Source organism: Lycorma delicatula, chromosome 1, assembly GCF_047948215.1.
Source record: "Lycorma delicatula isolate Av1 chromosome 1, ASM4794821v1, whole genome shotgun sequence".
NCBI classification, from domain to species: domain Eukaryota; kingdom Metazoa; phylum Arthropoda; class Insecta; order Hemiptera; family Fulgoridae; genus Lycorma; species Lycorma delicatula.
Window position 1 is genome coordinate 290,038,878 of NC_134455.1, and position 17,276 is coordinate 290,056,153.

Here is a 17,276-nt window from a genome sequence, read left to right on the forward strand (position 1 = left end):
GAGTTTTCCTGTTAGGCTATTTTCATCATCAGAGGTTCTCCAAGAGATCAGGAAGGAGCAGGATTCACAGAAGGTTTCAGGCTTTAACGTAGTTACTAACAAAATGCTTCTTATGCTTTCTTTCAAAGCTATCATGTATGTAACACGTCTGTTTATTGGCATCCTGCGCAGTATGTACTTTCTGACGGAGTGGATGGTTTCACAAATGGTTGTGGTTTCTGAACCAGGTAAACCGGTTCCTGAGGTATCTTCATTTAGACTGATAAGTTTATTACCTGTTTTGTCTAATAGGTAGTCCTATTTTTTCAAAATAGGTAATACCTATTTTGTCTATTAGGTATTTTCTACCCTTTTTCTACCTAGTAGAAAAAGTTTCTAAGTTGGTAGAAACTGCTTATTAGACAAAATTGTCTATAATTTTTTTTTTATACTACCTATACTTCAGAGGCTGTGGCCTTTTCTTGAGCGTGGTCATGTTTTTACTGATCATCAGATCTACTAACTAGGTGGTCACTCGACTATTGAGCAAGCCCAAATAGACTTGTTATAATTATCAGCAAGTGACTTGAGGAGATGAATTGTACTCATCGGCTGCCTTTATGGATGTTTAGCTGGTCTGGCTGCCTGGCCTGTTATAGAAGTAAAAAAGGCCATACCACAACCGTATTACTTGTGTCTGCATAGTTACATGGAGGGTTTTTTTTACAGATCAATTATAATAAGGAGTTGCCAGTATTCTTTGTCAATAAGTTGGGAGTTTCTCAGCTCGGTTTTAGGACCTGCTTTATTTCCATCTTCCTAGCGGACCTTCTGACAACGGGCTATGTCATTGTCGATTCATTTGCTGATGACACAGCTTTCTGGCTGTTCGATGTTGACCCAACTGTAGCTTCAAGTAAAGTACAATATGAATTGGACCAAATCAACGGATGGCTATCTAGATGGCATATTAAGGTTATTCAGGCGAAGTCGAATCATCTGACATACGCAATCAGGAAAGGAGACAGCCCACGGATCCACCTCGATGACATTTTCATATTGCATGCTGGAAGTGTACAGAAACCATCTTAATCGTCTTCTGACGTGAAAGGTCCATGTAAGAGAAAAGAAGAAACAACTGAATATTAACTTTAAGGAAATGTACTGGTTGCTGAACAGGAGATTGTAGCTTTCACTATTTAATAAGTATTTGTTGTACATGACTATTCTAAAAAAATTTTCTAGAAAAATGGCACTTTCATCTCTTAATTCACAAACACGTTGAAAAAATTTCCCATGTGATAACCGTCTTCTCTTGCAGTAAAATAGTAACGCTGAATGTACTGCACCTATGTTTTTATAAAGTGCAGAAAACATTCTTGGTTTCAGGGGTCTCATTTTTGTATAATTTACTATGCTTACAACCGTCGTTAGCACAATATTCATACCAGGATTCATTTCTTTGGAAGCCAGTGCTTCTCTGTAGATCATGAAATGTGTCCAGACACATTTTGGAGATTTTTGATTCTTAAGTGTTTTTATACTTTGAATTCTTCCAGACATTGAACAAGCACTATCGGTGCATATTCCGATGCAATTTTTCCACTCTACGTTTGCCTCATTTATATAATCATTTAAGATAGCAAATAATGCGAGTGCTGTTGTTTTGAGTTCTATTAGTTTGCAGAAAAGTAGAACTGCTGATATACCATCACAAAATCAAGCATAGGCAATGAAATGAGCATCTTCATTGTTGTCTGTTGCCTCATCAAGCTTAATTGAAAACAATTTGTCACGCAACTTCCCGAAAAGCTGATGCTGTACATCTTCAGCTATATCACAAATTCGACGGGCAGTAGTATCATTTGATAGAGGTATGGACTGCATTTTTTGGGCAAAATTATCTCCAAACATAGTTTCTACAATCTCAATTGCAACTGGTAAAGTAAGCCCTTCACCAGTGGTGTCAGAAGCTTTTTATATCTGGCTATTTTATATGAAATTTTGTGAGGCAAGTAAAGTTTTTTATTCACAAACTTTTTTTTAAAATGATGTTTGCTTTTCATACGATTTTAATTTTAATTTGAAGAATTCTTGGTGTTTGTTAACGTACTCCCTATGAAGTGTTTCCAAATGTCATTTAAATTTATTAGGTTTCATGCTGTCTGCTGCGAAAGTTTTGAGCAAATGACACAAGGGGACTTTCTTCTTCATTCACAAGTACTGGTAAACTCAAAATTTAAGTATTCTTGATTTTATTTTCGGAATCACGCTCATCTGTGCAGTTGTTGTGCTTCACTATAATAATGCTCGCTTACACCCACTTAAAGATTTACCCATGATTCTCTAAAAATCTACTGCCGTGAATATTTAATACCACGATTTGCAAATTAACACGCAAATTACAGCATACACATTCACGATATATTTGGTAGCGTTACCCACCGGGTTGGTCAAGTGGTGAACGCATTTTCGTAAATTAGCTGATTTTGAAGTCGTGAGTTCTAATGTTCAAGTCCTAGTAAAGGCAGTTACTTCTTTAACGGATTTGGATACTAGATCGTGGATACCGGTGTTCTTTGGTGGTTGGGTTTCAATTAATCACACATCTGAAAACTGGTCGACCTGAGACTGTACAAGAGAACAACTCATTTAAACTCATACCTATCACCCTTATTCATCCTTTGAAGTAATTCCTGACGGTGTTTCCGGAGGTCAAACAGAAGAAAAAAAAATATTCGGTAGCGATAGAAGGATCGACTCGACTGTGACTGGGTGGAATTGAACGAGGTGCAGCAGTTAAATACGTTTGCGCAGACGTCGCGCAGACGTTCCAGAGTGTTCGAGACAAATCGGAACTTCTTGCGAAGGCGCGAGAATATCCGATATGGTGGACGTAAGACAGAGAGCAATAGAGAGGCATCAATTCTGGTTTTGCCAATGCAGCGAATCGGTGTTGATAAATATCAATAAATTTACTTATTCTTGGTAATTCGTAAGGTTTGTAATTAAGGTCGTAGCGTAGTTTATCATCAAAATACATTATTATTGTATGAGAGGGAGGCGCGATGAAAACTGTGATTCAAAATTGGGTCACAATTACTGAAAGGTTGAGAAACGCTGGTTTAAACACTATATCAGTTGTTTTTCATAAATGGATTAACATTTAATCCTAACGACTTTAAAGCGTTCTATCGAAATATTTGTCAGTTTCTAAAACTGTTCTGAGAACGCTTAGAACATGATTATTTAAAATCTTCCTTTTTGATTTTGTTAGAATTTGCAGTTTTAGTTTTGATAATCTGGGTTTTACATTTTTCAGTATCTCTTTTAAAGTTTTTTGTAAAGTTGTAAAAGTCAAATCTTAAAATCTTTACATCTGATTTTCGCTTAGATTAGTTTCTTATTATTATTACTGATATGTTTGTTTTTGTTTGTATGTACGTTTATGTTGTAAATGATAATTACATTAAGCATCGTAAAAAATATTATATCTTATATAATGAATGGACAAATCACAATAAATATGTCTCATAATGACAATTATTTTACTACTGGTAACATTACTTATATAGGCGTATTAATAATTCGTTAAACGAATTTATTAAATTGTGTGAGCTCTTTCAAAAGGAAGAATTTTGCAACTCTATCTTTACAGATACTTTAACTCAAGTATGAGGGATTTTCACATACTATCAAAAGTTAATATTTAATAATTTGGCCAAAAATTAAAGTAAAAAATTTGGTCACAAATTAGATTAAAATCTAAACTGGTCACAGGAAAAATAAAGACATCAAGTGTTCAATGTTATTATATTTTTTCGAAAGATAATGTGATACGATGTTATGGAATGGAAAAATAAGTTAGGAAATATAATATCAATTTGTTTGAATGAATTATCATTCATTTAATTGGAAAGTTGCTTGATTTTGAGAAACATAATGGTTTAGAAAATGGAAATAAAAGATCCCTAGATGTGAAAAATCATTTTGAAATCGGATATTTGAAAGCTTAAAATATGAAACAATAACTAAAAATATTAATAATATATTTGACACTACTGAATATTTTTTAAAAAGATCATACAAACTGAAAAAATAGAAAATTTTAATGAATTTCAAAATTGTCGAGTAATCGCTTTTTTATCATCGTAATGAATTATAGTCCGGAATACTTTTAATAAAGTTAAATAAATTGATGGGAGAGAGCAACGTTGTGAGATTACCGGGTCCGTTTTTAAAAGGTCTTTTTTTCTTGAAAATCCAAATGCTTGTAGAAGAAAATGCTCAAGGACTTTATATACAGGTGTCCCATATAAAACGCAACCCAACCTTATATTGGTAGGTATTGAAATAATAAAAAGGCATGTGTAAATGTAACTGTAATTTTTATTATTACCATCCATTACCTTCCATTTAGAGTAAATGTTGGAAGTGGCCGCCATCTTCTTGAATACAAGCTTCAATTCTTTTTACAGCGTTTCTTGCAACTTTTTTCAAAGTTTGTGGCTGGATATTTAATACAGCTTGTTCAATATTGACTTTCAATTGTTCAAGTGTTCGTGGTTTGTTGCTGTAGGCTTTTTCTTTGAGGTAACCCCATAGAAAAAAATCCACCGAGTCAAATCTGGAGATCATGGTGGCCATAAGCCTCAACCGATAACACGATTACCAAAGAATTCCTCGATGAAATCAGAAGTTGAACCTGCGTAGTGCGATGTCGCAGCGTCATGTTGTAGCCAGCAGCAGTATTACTCCTGTCTTACTCTTCCAACAGTGCGATGAACTGAAATAAAATATCCTGATATCGTTCTGCATTAATGGTGTACTCGAAAAAATAGGACCGATTATTTTCTTCTGCGATATCGCGCACCACACGCCCAACTTCTGCGGGTGTAATTGTTTTTCGTGATAAACGTGGGGATTTTCAGCACTCCAAATTCTACTGTTTTGGCTGTTTACGTAGCCGTCCAAATGAAACCGTGCTTCATCTGTGAAAAATAACGAATCCATAACATTAATTCCCTCACGCAGAAATCGACGGAACCGTTGACAATATTGTAGCCGTTTTTCTTTGTCGGGCTCAAGAAGTCGATGAACCGTTTGAATGCGATAAGGTCGTAATTGTTTGGTCGCTCGATGAACGGTTGATTTAGACAAATTAATTTCAGCAGACAAACGTCTGATCGATTTATTTGGCGAGACCAGTAATCGGTATTTGATTTCAGTGACTGTATCTGTATTCAACACTGACGCAGATCTTTTGTGTTCCTTGTTATTAACAGAACCGGTCTCTCTAAATTTTGCGACTAACCTTAATACTGATGTTTTGTTAGGAGCTGGTTTATCTGGGTACTTATGGCGAAACAAATCTTGCCCTGCAACCACTTATTTTGTACTGAAGTACGACTCAACAATTAAAACACGTTCATGTAGCGAAAACACCATCTTGTCTCTAGCATTAAACTGAACGTTATGATTGCATTGTTGTTACTATCGGTAGTGTTCTACTGCGTCGCCGCGATGTTCAGATGTTGGACGAGTCCATTTCAGTAACGAGTAGGGGAGTAAGCTTGACTTTTGAAATTTCATGGATGAGTGATTGATGGGTTGCGTTTTATATGGAACACTCTGTATATTAAAAATGAATAACATAGTGCAGCTCTTTAAAAAAAATAATTTTATTTCCGGTTTAGAAACCTGGTCCATGAATTATTAAAATTCGATTTTATTACTTGATTTAAATGCTTGTGAGCCAGTGATAAAAAAATTTTAAAAATCGAACTTAATAAATAACTGATTTTTTCAGATGAAGGAAAGGCGGGAAACTCGAGGTGCCAACAGCTGTATATTGTGCTCCTGCATGTTATAAAGTTTTTCGGTGGTAAAAAGGTGTTTTATTGTGTTTAGTTTGTGTTTAGGTGCTAGAGTTTGTTACTCTGTACAATTTGGTGTTTGAATTTTGAATATCGACCCGTTAGTTCAAAAGTTATATAGTTATATAATTTTTAAACCTAAAACCACGTGACGAAAGAGGTTAAGGTGAACTTAGTTTTAATATTGTGGGTTTATCAGGCTAAGATACAGTGTTTATTATTTATATAATAATAATAATAATAATATTAGTTGTTTAGTTATAATTATTAGTGAGAATCGCTGCTTAAATTAAGTTAAATAGTTTTAATTAGCATTTTTGTGACTTTTTCACCACGTGCTCGTAGGACAGCTTCCGGCGGCCATTTTATGTCCTAAGTTAAATTCCAAGAGTGGCTACCCCTGCAAAGAAGTTGTTAAAAAGACATGTATTGGCAGTGTTACCAACTTTCTTTTAATTAAATTCCAGTGAATCGTACGATTGATCTGTGAACTATACTTAATTTAATTTTCTATTATATAAAGTTAAGTATTTTATAAGCGAATTTTTTTTTATTATTATTTTTTTTTTAAGCATGCCCCTAGGATCATAGAACTGAATTATATGAGTAAACATTTTTATAGGTCTACGATTCGTTCGTGAACGATTTTGGACTTAGTCAATTATTATTTTTTTTTTGTACTCCCCCGAGAAAATCCCCAAATCTTACTCTTCTCGCTAGAAATCCTTTATTTGGGTCCGGTGTGCTTATGGCCTGGTCAGTTTTTACAGCGGAGTTTTCTGGGCCGAGTTACAGGTATTTTTTTTTTTGCCCCTGAAGCCAGGAAAAGGGCGTGCAGCTCTCCAATGTCACTTCGATGTTATGAACACTTATGTATTTTATTGACTTTGATTACATCAACGTTTTCACAATTAAATTCTTCAGAATTTTTTCTTTTAGTTTTATTTAGCTATTGGTAATTTACCAAATTAAATTTTTCAAACCAAAAAATGCAGTTTATAGACTCCAGTTTTGGGGGTTTTATAACAATTTTCTCATAGGTTACTGGAGGTACGATTTTTTTTTTAATTTTTCGTGTAACATTTCATATAAAATTAATTTTTCTCAATAATTTGTATCAGAAGAGGTTTAGGTTTTAGTATACCACTATTTATTTGACGTTTAGAAAAAAAATCTAGATGAAATATTTTTCCTAGCCGTAATTCAAAAACAAAGCGGTCCTAGACATATTTTTATGTGAAATTTTGTTTACGAACAATATCTTTAAATATTTATATATAAACATGGAATTGACATATACATCAATTAGATACAAAATAAAATTAAATGCAGAATTACTACTAAAAAATTATTTCCAAAGTGAATAGTATATTTTACATGAAAGAAATTATAGTAACTTAATTTTTAGCTTTGTGTAAAGTTGCAGTTTATTGTACAGATTTATCTTATAGTACTGTAGTATCTTCTAATCAAGTATGAAATAGACCTACATATGGTCAGAAGCAAGTCCATTTTTTCTGATTTGAAGACATTCTGCATCTAACACCCTGAATTAAATATTAAGAAAGTGTAACTAATTTTAGTGTAGCATATTTGATGTGGACAGCCATTCTTTAGTAGTGTTAGGCCACTTTTGAGGGCCTTTATTTAGTTTGTGATATAAAAAAACAATATTAATCTTATTTCTGTATTTGTCCATTTTAATCCATAATTTTTTACAATCTTGATAGTCAAATTTTTTAAATTTTATTTTATTTATTTTTGAAACTGGTAAACAATCTTCGATCATCAAATTTTTTAAAAAATATTCTGTATCAAGGTTCTTAATAAATAAAAATTTACAGCTCCTCAAAATATCCAATAACAGTTCCTGTTTCTATTCTTTATTGATCTCAACAAACTTCATTATTTACCTATTATTTATTTCATCTTACTAATAATTCATTACTTTTTCTATCTTCCTATACAGGTATATTTTATATTCTTTCAGTTTCTTTTTATTTTCTATCCTGAATGGAAAGAAATTATGAAAATTTTCTTTTTCTACTGAATACACCATCACACTCCATATACATTTTTCTATTCTTTTTCTTACGTGTTTATTGACATTGACAAATAAATACATGTCACTGTCAATAAAGATTTGAACGAAGGAGCTAATGCTCCTTCTTTTTAGTAAAGCATTCTTCATTGCCCAAATTCCAGCTTTTTTACTTCCTTGTATGAAGTAAAGAGAGTATTGTGGTCGCGAAAAATTTCGGTTTGCAGATTTCAATGGAAATATCCATTTTGACCATCCCTGAATCTATTTTGACTAGTTTTGGCATGATGTCTGTATGTATCTCGCATAACTCAAAAATGATTAGTTATTGGATGTTGAAATTTTGGATTTAGAACTGCTGTAGCATCTAGTTGTGCACCTCCCTTTTTGATTGCAAGTGACAACCAAAAGTAACCAAAAAAGCCAAAATCCAAATTTTTTTGGATTTTGGACTTTTTCATAACTGCAGTAATAAGCCCTTACTGAGAGCTTTTCAATATGTCATAAATGGTACTTATTTTCATTAGTTCCAGAGTTATAGCCAAATGAAATCTTAATTAATGAAATATTTGGATCTTAGAAGGGGAAGGCACATCGGTTCGAATCAGACTTCATCGTCTTTTTTCTTTTTAACTTTTTTTTTATAATTTAAATATATTGATTTATTAATAATTATTAACCTCTGATTGTAAAAAAATTATAATAAATTATTATTCAATAATAACAATAAAAAAAAGAATATTAAAAAATATCAGAAATTATTAATGAAATAAAATTTTATGACTTTTCATTAAAAAAAAAAATTGTATGTAATTTAATGCATACAAGGAAGTCATGTGGGGCCCACATCAGATTTTTATTAGGGTGCTGTTACATTATCATTACTAATTGAACTTCCAAGGTTATTAATCCCTCCAACTTGTTCTATTTTTTTCTGGTCTTCATCTATTTCTTCTTGTTATTAACTACAATTTTTTATTTTCTTTATATTTTTTTTTCATTGGTAATATTTTTAATTTATACCAGTAACAAGAATTTGTTTTTTTTTCTTTTTAATAGATGATGCAGACACAGTCACCAACTACTCGCCAAGAGGCTGAAATGATGAATAGTTCCAAAAGACAGGCAGCAGTAACAACCGATCCAATAGAAAAATTAAGATTATTATGTCTTGCAAGAGGATCAGCCGGTATTATGGCACTTGGAAGGTAAAATTTCTTATTATTTATTGACGAATATTTCTTTTGTTCATTTGATTTTTTTATACAAAGATATGATTCATATCCATAATAATTATCCTGAAAACTTAAACTTAATTAAGATAAAAATAAATTTACAGAATAAAAAATTGTGTAATATAGGTTTAATGTACATAAATAACAAAACAACAACAACAATAATAATAATAATATTAAAAAAACTGGAAATATAAATTGGAAAATTAGATTAAGGTAAAAATGATAATTTACGATCAAAAATTATACAGCCATTTTGATTGCTAAATAGTTACTGTATAGACACTGAGTAAGAAGTATATGTGAGAAATTTATAAACATTTAAAAATTAATACATAAGAGTTCATTTCCTCTGTTTACTGATGGATGATTGTTTAAAAACAGAAATTGTTATCTAGGTTTAGATTTTAAGTAAAATTTCTGAACTTGACTTTTGACTCTAGTCTTTGGTAGTCTTCAGTTTTTCAATAAAACTATAGCCTTTGGCATTTTTCAATTTTTTTAACAATCATTTAGTATAGTTGTTTATTTGCATTAGGAAATATTATGTTTAGACTAATATGATTCTGTTGAAAGTAATATGTAAAAGACTGAATTTAAAGATAACATTAAAAGTGAATATAATTTTACAAATAAATCACAAAATAAACTTCATTTTTATTTAATCAAGATCTTTCATTCTAAATTAAGTTTCCAGTAATATTTCTACATGAAAAAATAAACAATAAATAAAGTGAATGAACAAATAAAAAGTTTTAGATAGTTCTATGTGGTGTTTGCAAGTGGATATAAAGACAGCAAACTGCAAGATGTTTTTATGAGCATAAAGGAGCTGGTATAATTTAAGGAAGATTCTAAGAGAGTATAAAGAAGTACTACTTAAGGAGTTTGACTAATAAACATCTTACATTAATAACTGAAGATGAAAGGAAAGTACAGCACAAATGATTAAAATAAACTTCTTAGAAGTATTTTTAAAAAGAAATCGCTATGAGACAATAAGAGATTACTGAGGAATGGAGAACTAATAAATAAATTTTGATGGATGAGCAGTGCAAAATTGTTCATTTAAGTGAAGAACAGCACTGAAAATGATATAACTGGGAGGTTGGAAGGTCAAGGGGAGATATCAGTTCAGTGACTCATAAAAAGTGACTGGATGAAGTTATGGATAACACTAGAGGGAGGTAAGAAAAAAGAAGAGAATGGTTGTGGAAGAAATAGAAAAATACGAGTAGTTGTGGGACAGAGTGAGAAGATGTTTTGTTAAATTTTGGCCGACCCTGAAAGCCTTATCCAGACAAAGAAATAGAAGAAAAATCACATGCCTAAGTTTAATCATAACAGATAAATACATATTCTACGCTTCTAAAAACAAAATATCAGTTAAACCTCTTGATCAATGAATATAATTTAAATGTAGAAAATATTTTCACAGATTTGTAAACTATTACTGCACTCTCCTTACTGATATGAGATACATATTACATTATTTTAAAAATTAATGAATTTAAATAAAAACTGCTGAATCAAAATTATTATGTGTTGGAAGGATGTGAAAATTAACTACCAAATGTAGGGTGATTCTGTTAGAAGTCAGGGAAGTGCTGAACTAAGAAAGTTTTCCATGATTTTTATATTTGTAATGAAATTACAAAAAAGTTATAAAAACAAGTAAAATATCAAAGTTTTCATCTGTAAATATTTTAAGATACTGTAACCATGATGCAGTGTTAGGTAGGTGATTTCTATAGGTAACCTGTGTAGGATATGGAAGAAGTTATGTATTTTCTCTCTTCTTGTTTACTGAGAAAATATATGGTTGCATATCAGCAATATTAGCGTACAAAAATGCTGGATAAGCACACCAGTGAAAGGCAAAAATGCTGGTACAGTTACCAGTGATACCTTCACTCTTTTCTCCAAAGGGACTTAATATACAGTGAACAACATAATTCACACAGAAAGCATCTCTTAAGTGAATCCACTTTTATCTCACATGTTATACAAGCATTACAGTCATAAGAAAGACTAAGATGGATCATGTAAAACAACAAATCAGTGATAAAATCTTTCCATAACAAAGCAATGTATACATTATCTCAACACAATAAAAAAAGACCTTTATTTACTTTCAAATAAATCTGATGCTTTGTTATTTGGTAAATCAAATAAAGATTTTTAATACACACACACACACACACACACACATATATTTATATATATATATATATATACTTGTAATTGTATATATTTTTATATACAATTACAAGAAATGAAAAAATGTATGAAAATAAAAAATCCCTTTCGGCACATCAAAAGGTGGAGGTAGATTTCACTGATGATAAATAGGGAATAAAAAAGATTTCCACCTTAAAGATAAGAAAAACTTCAAATTTACTCAAAATGACAATGGTTGCATGTGAAAAAAAGGTGTATGGTGAGCATACGACAAGCTCCATCATCACAATTCCAGCAACATTTTAGTCAGTCATCCCTTGCTGTAAGCGTTGGTCATCAAAAATTGTTTCAGATAAAAGTTTTAGGTAAAGTTTAGAGGACTAACAACCACTCTAAACCGATTCGATACTGTGCTTATTAAGAGAGGTATGATTTTTTTTGTCTTTGAAACCCCGTTTTTTCCACCCCCTGGGCCAGTGGTTGGTGATATCGAAATTTTTATTTATATAAGTTTTAGGTCCTTACCCAAAGAATAGTAGGAACTTTAAACGAATTCCATATTTTACTTAATAACAAAGTATAACGATATTTTGCTTTTTTGAAAAAGCCAAAAAAGAATTCCCATTTCCACCCCCATGGTCCGATTTTGCCCATTAACGAACTCGATCGAGAATTTGGGTCTTTATATTTTATATATCAATTTGAAAGTGATTGCCGCAAAATTACGGCAGTTATCGTGTCCACAAGAAAGTGAAATATATATATATATATGTAAACTTTTAAACTGACAGTGATTTTGGGGTCTGGGGGATGTGAAATGCGAAGACATGTTGATTACCGGAAGACGAATCATGGTACTCATTACAATAGGTAGCTTTCTTATGAAATCTAACTAAAAACGTGGATCATGCTTGGGATTTCAGAAATATTTTGAATAAATCTAACTATATATAATTGATAATTTTACATTAAACAGTATAAAGACTGGGTGATATTTTAGTATGAAAACAGTTTTATATTGCATATCTGAGAGGTACTTGAAGGTAGAAAGAAATGGGGTTCTATGTAGTCAAAAAAAATCTACATTATGGTGGGTTTTCAATTTTTGTCCGCCATCTTGGATCCGCCATATTGAATCAAACTTAATTTTTTTAAATAGGAAGGTGGACACGTGACTCATGATTTCGATTTAAAATTTTACAGGAAAAACAATGCTGTAAGCCGGTTTTTTGTTATCGTGTTATAAGCATTCAAATTTTTCAATTACGGAAAAATCATGTTAACAATAAAACGAGGTAAAACGAGCTGCATGAACAATTTTATTGCATTTAATATTCATAATGCATACAATAACGAACTTTAAACAGTGCTATCATATTAAGAATAATAAACAATAACCAATAATTAACAACAAATTGCTGTATCAACTGATATTATTTACTTTAAATATTATAATATTTATTTTAAAATTTTAAATAAATGTTTTCGATCGTAAATTACTAATGAAACAAATTTTGAAAGGATATGTTCTACAATAAATGTTCAAAATATTTCCCCTCTGCAGCTTGGCAGTGGGCTTACCTCAAGTAAAATCCATTTATAATTTGTTGTATCGTGTCCGGCGGTACACGAACAAATTCGTAAATTATTCTTCTGTTCGATTCGTCAATGTCTGCAGGTTTTGTTTTGTAAACATTATTTTTCAGTTACCCCCAAAAAATCTAGAGGAGAGAGGTTTGGGGACCTGCCAGTCCATTCTACGGCTTCCCTACGACCTATCAAACGATTTGGAAATTGTTCATTTAAAATTTACCGTGCCCTTAGATAATAATGAGATGGTCTTGCAGAAACCATGAGTTATTGTTTAATTATTGTACAATATTTTCCCGGATAGTTGGTAAAATCCAGTCGGCTAACAAGTAGCAGTAAGCATCTCCTGTAAGATTGTAATCTAAAATAAAAGGCTCTACAAAGAATGACCAACGATTCCCGCCCAAAATTTCACTTTCTGAGGTTGCTGTGTATGACCTTCCAACATCCACCTGGGATTATTATCGCTCCAATATTGACAGTTTTGCTTATTCATATGGCCATTTAACATAAACGTCACTTTATCAATAAATATTATTGAATTAGAAAAATCTTCGTGTGTCAAATTTTTGCTATCTCCATTTCACGAGATTACGACTTCTGGGAAATTTCACAAAATAATGCAGCTGTTCTCGTGTGGCTTTTAGCGCCAGTCTGCTGGAAATAACATCGGCTAGGTCTATTTCTTTCAATGTAGATTAAAAGAAGTCAGTTAGAAACATGCAGTAGAGCTCCCCAGGAATGGTCCTCCTGAGACTGCACTTCAGACTACACTTCATTTACATTCATACATATCGTTCTTGAAGGCTAAACAGAAAAAAAGAGTAGTGGTTCTTCGGATTGACGATTCAAGTTAGATTATTTTTTTTCTTAATAAGAGATTGAAATTAATATAAATTAATGGCAGCGTAACCGTGATTTCTTGTTTTCTTTTTATTTCATAAAAATCGATCGATTAGAGTTCAAGAAACAACTTATGGACTCATCTTTATGGAGATACTGATGTTGCCAATTTGATCTTGACTTAAAACGCGCAAGCTCAGTACAGTCATTTCAAATATAAAAAATAAGGTTTACATTAGTCGATAAGGTACTAGTAATAACGTTTTGTCTTGTAAAAGTTTGGTGGTGCTTAAAGGTAGCTTACAAAAGATAACTGTCAGTCCCAAAATTAAAGCTGTTATCGATATAAAACAGATAGACATAGAGTTTAATGAATTATTTACAGCTGAAACTTCTTATGCGTGAGTAACAAAATTAAATAATTATTAATCTCTCCCTTGGCTTTGTTACTACATAGCTGAATACAAATTGCTATATCCATAATCTATTTTTAGAATCGAAATAACAAATTTATTTTCATATTTATCTTCAACAATTGTAATTAACAAAGAATAGAAATTATTATATATTTATTTGGTAAGAAAAAATTAATATACTCTTTTTAAAATTAATAGTTCTTTCATAGGCAATAACGACACACATTTAGGGATAATGTAATTTAATATAGTACGAATAGAAGACCGTACTTAGATCAAATATCCTATAGTTTACAATCTTCTCAGTTTCAGGGTTTGTTTTAATTGAATTTGATAGTTTGTTAATTTAATTAAAAGTTAGCGTGGTAATATTCATTTGCGTTTTCATAATTACAAATGATTCTGATGAAATATTTTAATCAAAATGTTTAATCTCCCTTTTCATTATAAGCGAAATACTTTTCAATTAAGTTCTAAAAGTATTCATTATTCTGCTGGATAACAAATTTTCATGCTATTTGTTAATTTTATTTGAAATATGTGTTGCGACGTCGACGGGACGCCCTTGGTTAACAGCGTTGCGGTAGATTTTAGAGCAAGGGTGGACTGTGTGTTCATAGGTGATGAATGAAGGCAACACCTTGTTGATTATTAAAGGATTGTTTAAATGTACGCCGTCTTGACGGTTTAAAATAATTTTGTAACACAACACTTGTTACTTATAACTTAACGTTAAAGATAGCAAACATAAACTAAATAAAACTTAAAGTAATGTTCATCCGAACAAGAATTGAGAGAGTCCATCCGGATGCGACCGCCTTGGGTCAGGTATGAGTGCAGACTGGTTAGAAGACGCTACATACAGTGCTCGATTTGGCAAACATAGTTTGCCGTTGGCATCCTAGCCACCGCTAGGTTTCAGCACCCGATGGCAAGAGGGGATGAAAACGTAACAATATGTTTTTATGATCCTGTGAGTTGCCAGCAGTTCATTTCATATAGCGAATTTACATTAGATTTTAAATAAAAACTGTCACTGTAGAACAAAAAAAAAAAACTCTTTTAAATGTTACATATTTTGCGTAAAACTTTCTTCAAAATAATCTGTAACATCAGTTGAATTATAAATTATATCCAATTTTCAAGAAGCATACTTCAAAACAATCATACTTTCTCTAGAATTTTCAGGCCTCTGAATAATTTTGCAGTTAGAACTAACTAAATGTAAGGAATGAAATATTTTTAAACACATGGAACATAAATAAATTTCAAAATGTTTTATATATATACACATTAATTGTTAAAATGTTTTAACCTGTTCGAAACTTTGGAAAGTCTTATTTTGGAATTTTTATTTAATTTTGAAGTGTCAAATTTGGATTTAAATTTATTGTCCATTTTCCAAGTTTCTGGTTTAAGTGATAAAGAAATAAACTACGTACGACTGAGTGAGTGAGGATTGATTGAACTTTATGGATTTTATTGTCTATTTTTCCTAGTTTATCTGTGCTTTTCAGAGTTCTTTTTATATTTGATTTTTATGCCTAACAAACTACAAAATTTTTCAGCTGTAGAAGGTTAAATTAAATGTCATTTATTCATTTTTTTATCATGATGGATGTTATTTAGTTTCATTTTTCATAAGGGTCCCCTTATGAAAAAAAAAAAATTAGAAAGCCTTTTTATCGAGGGAATAATATAAATATATTATTCCCTAGAATATGTATAGTACATGGTATAGTACATAATGTAGCTTTTTTATATGTAATTTGATAAAAAAAGAAAAAAATACGAAAAAAATATTATAAAAAGGTACAGAATCTTTCAGTAGAACCTTTGAGACCACTGGAAAATATCTTCACTGTTTTAAAGGTTACTTTTTCGGATTGTCTTAGGCTATACAGGAATTACCATCCTATCTACACGTATATTTCCCTAATTTCTGCTTCATTGCTAATAACTTTTTAAAGTTAACATTTGTTATTATAACGCAAATATTATCCGCTTTGTGATAGTATTAATACCTACTTATTAAAAAAGAAAGCAACAAAGACTAATATAAAAAAATAATCTATCAAGCATCCATGAAATTTTGGGATATGATTTTGTGATCAGTAGCAAAGCTTATAATTTACTACCTTAGAGAATAGACCTAATTAAAAATTGCGATATTTTAATCTTTTTTTCAAAATATCTTCTACTTATAAGCAAGTTAAAAACTTACATTAATATCGACCAAGGGGTTCAGGCTACCTTGTCTTTTAGATTTACCATAGCTCCCTAAAATAGAAAAAAAAGTAGTATTGTGATAATTAAAACATTCTTAAAAAAAAACTGTTTAGATTTTAAATATCAAAATATTTAAGACATTTCATCGAATTTGAGCCCTGCTGTATTTTAGCTGTTCTAAATCCCCTGGCCTTTTTGACAGGATAGATTTTATTAAAGAATCTAAATTCTAAAAAAAAATACTAATTTTTGAATACCCCTATAAAATCCGAAGATAATATATATTGGAGATAATTGAATGCTTCATTAAGGTATTTTGAGTCGTAGCATTCATCTTAATCAAGAAAAATCTTTTTTTTTTGTAATAAATTTAAACTTTTCTGATATTGAGAAGTGGCTTTTTTGTCACGCACAAAGGGATTAGCCATTACAATGAAAGATAAATGAATATATAAGAGATGAAATCAGTATGACTGCAGTTATTTGAGTTTAGACATACTTAGTTTTTTCATTTACTGAAATATATAAACAGAAGGTTTATATTGGAGTCTAATACACTAATCATCAGTTATAATATACCTGAAAGGAATAGCATATGGCTTAAATCTTCATGAATGAACTTGGTCAAAAATATTTTCTTAAGCAGCGTAAATGTAGAAAGTATTTTATTACTGGAAATCAACCAAATGCAGCAAATAAATATCCAAAAGATTAAATTAATGCTTAGTTTTTCCATTATCAGTTTTTAGATTGGCCTGATGCACAACTCCATTCTTTTCTACTCTGTACTAGTTACTTAATTTCAACATATTACGCCACATTCTAAATTCTTCATTACAAAAACGTATGTAACCTACGATTTAATAAAAAAACATGCATACATATC

At 31.0% G+C, this 17,276-nt stretch overlaps 1 protein-coding gene across 2 annotated transcripts in view; it reads left to right on the top strand.

The window, feature by feature from the left end:
* Positions 1-17,276, top strand: part of LOC142332709 (calcyphosin-like protein) — a 170,276-nt gene that overhangs the window by 64,070 nt on the left and 88,930 nt on the right. For both annotated transcript variants that reach the window (XM_075379288.1, XM_075379298.1), the window contains exon 2: positions 8,956-9,104. In XM_075379288.1, coding sequence (XP_075235403.1) covers positions 8,956-9,104 — 149 coding nt within the window. The remainder of the gene's footprint in view (positions 1-8,955; positions 9,105-17,276) is intronic.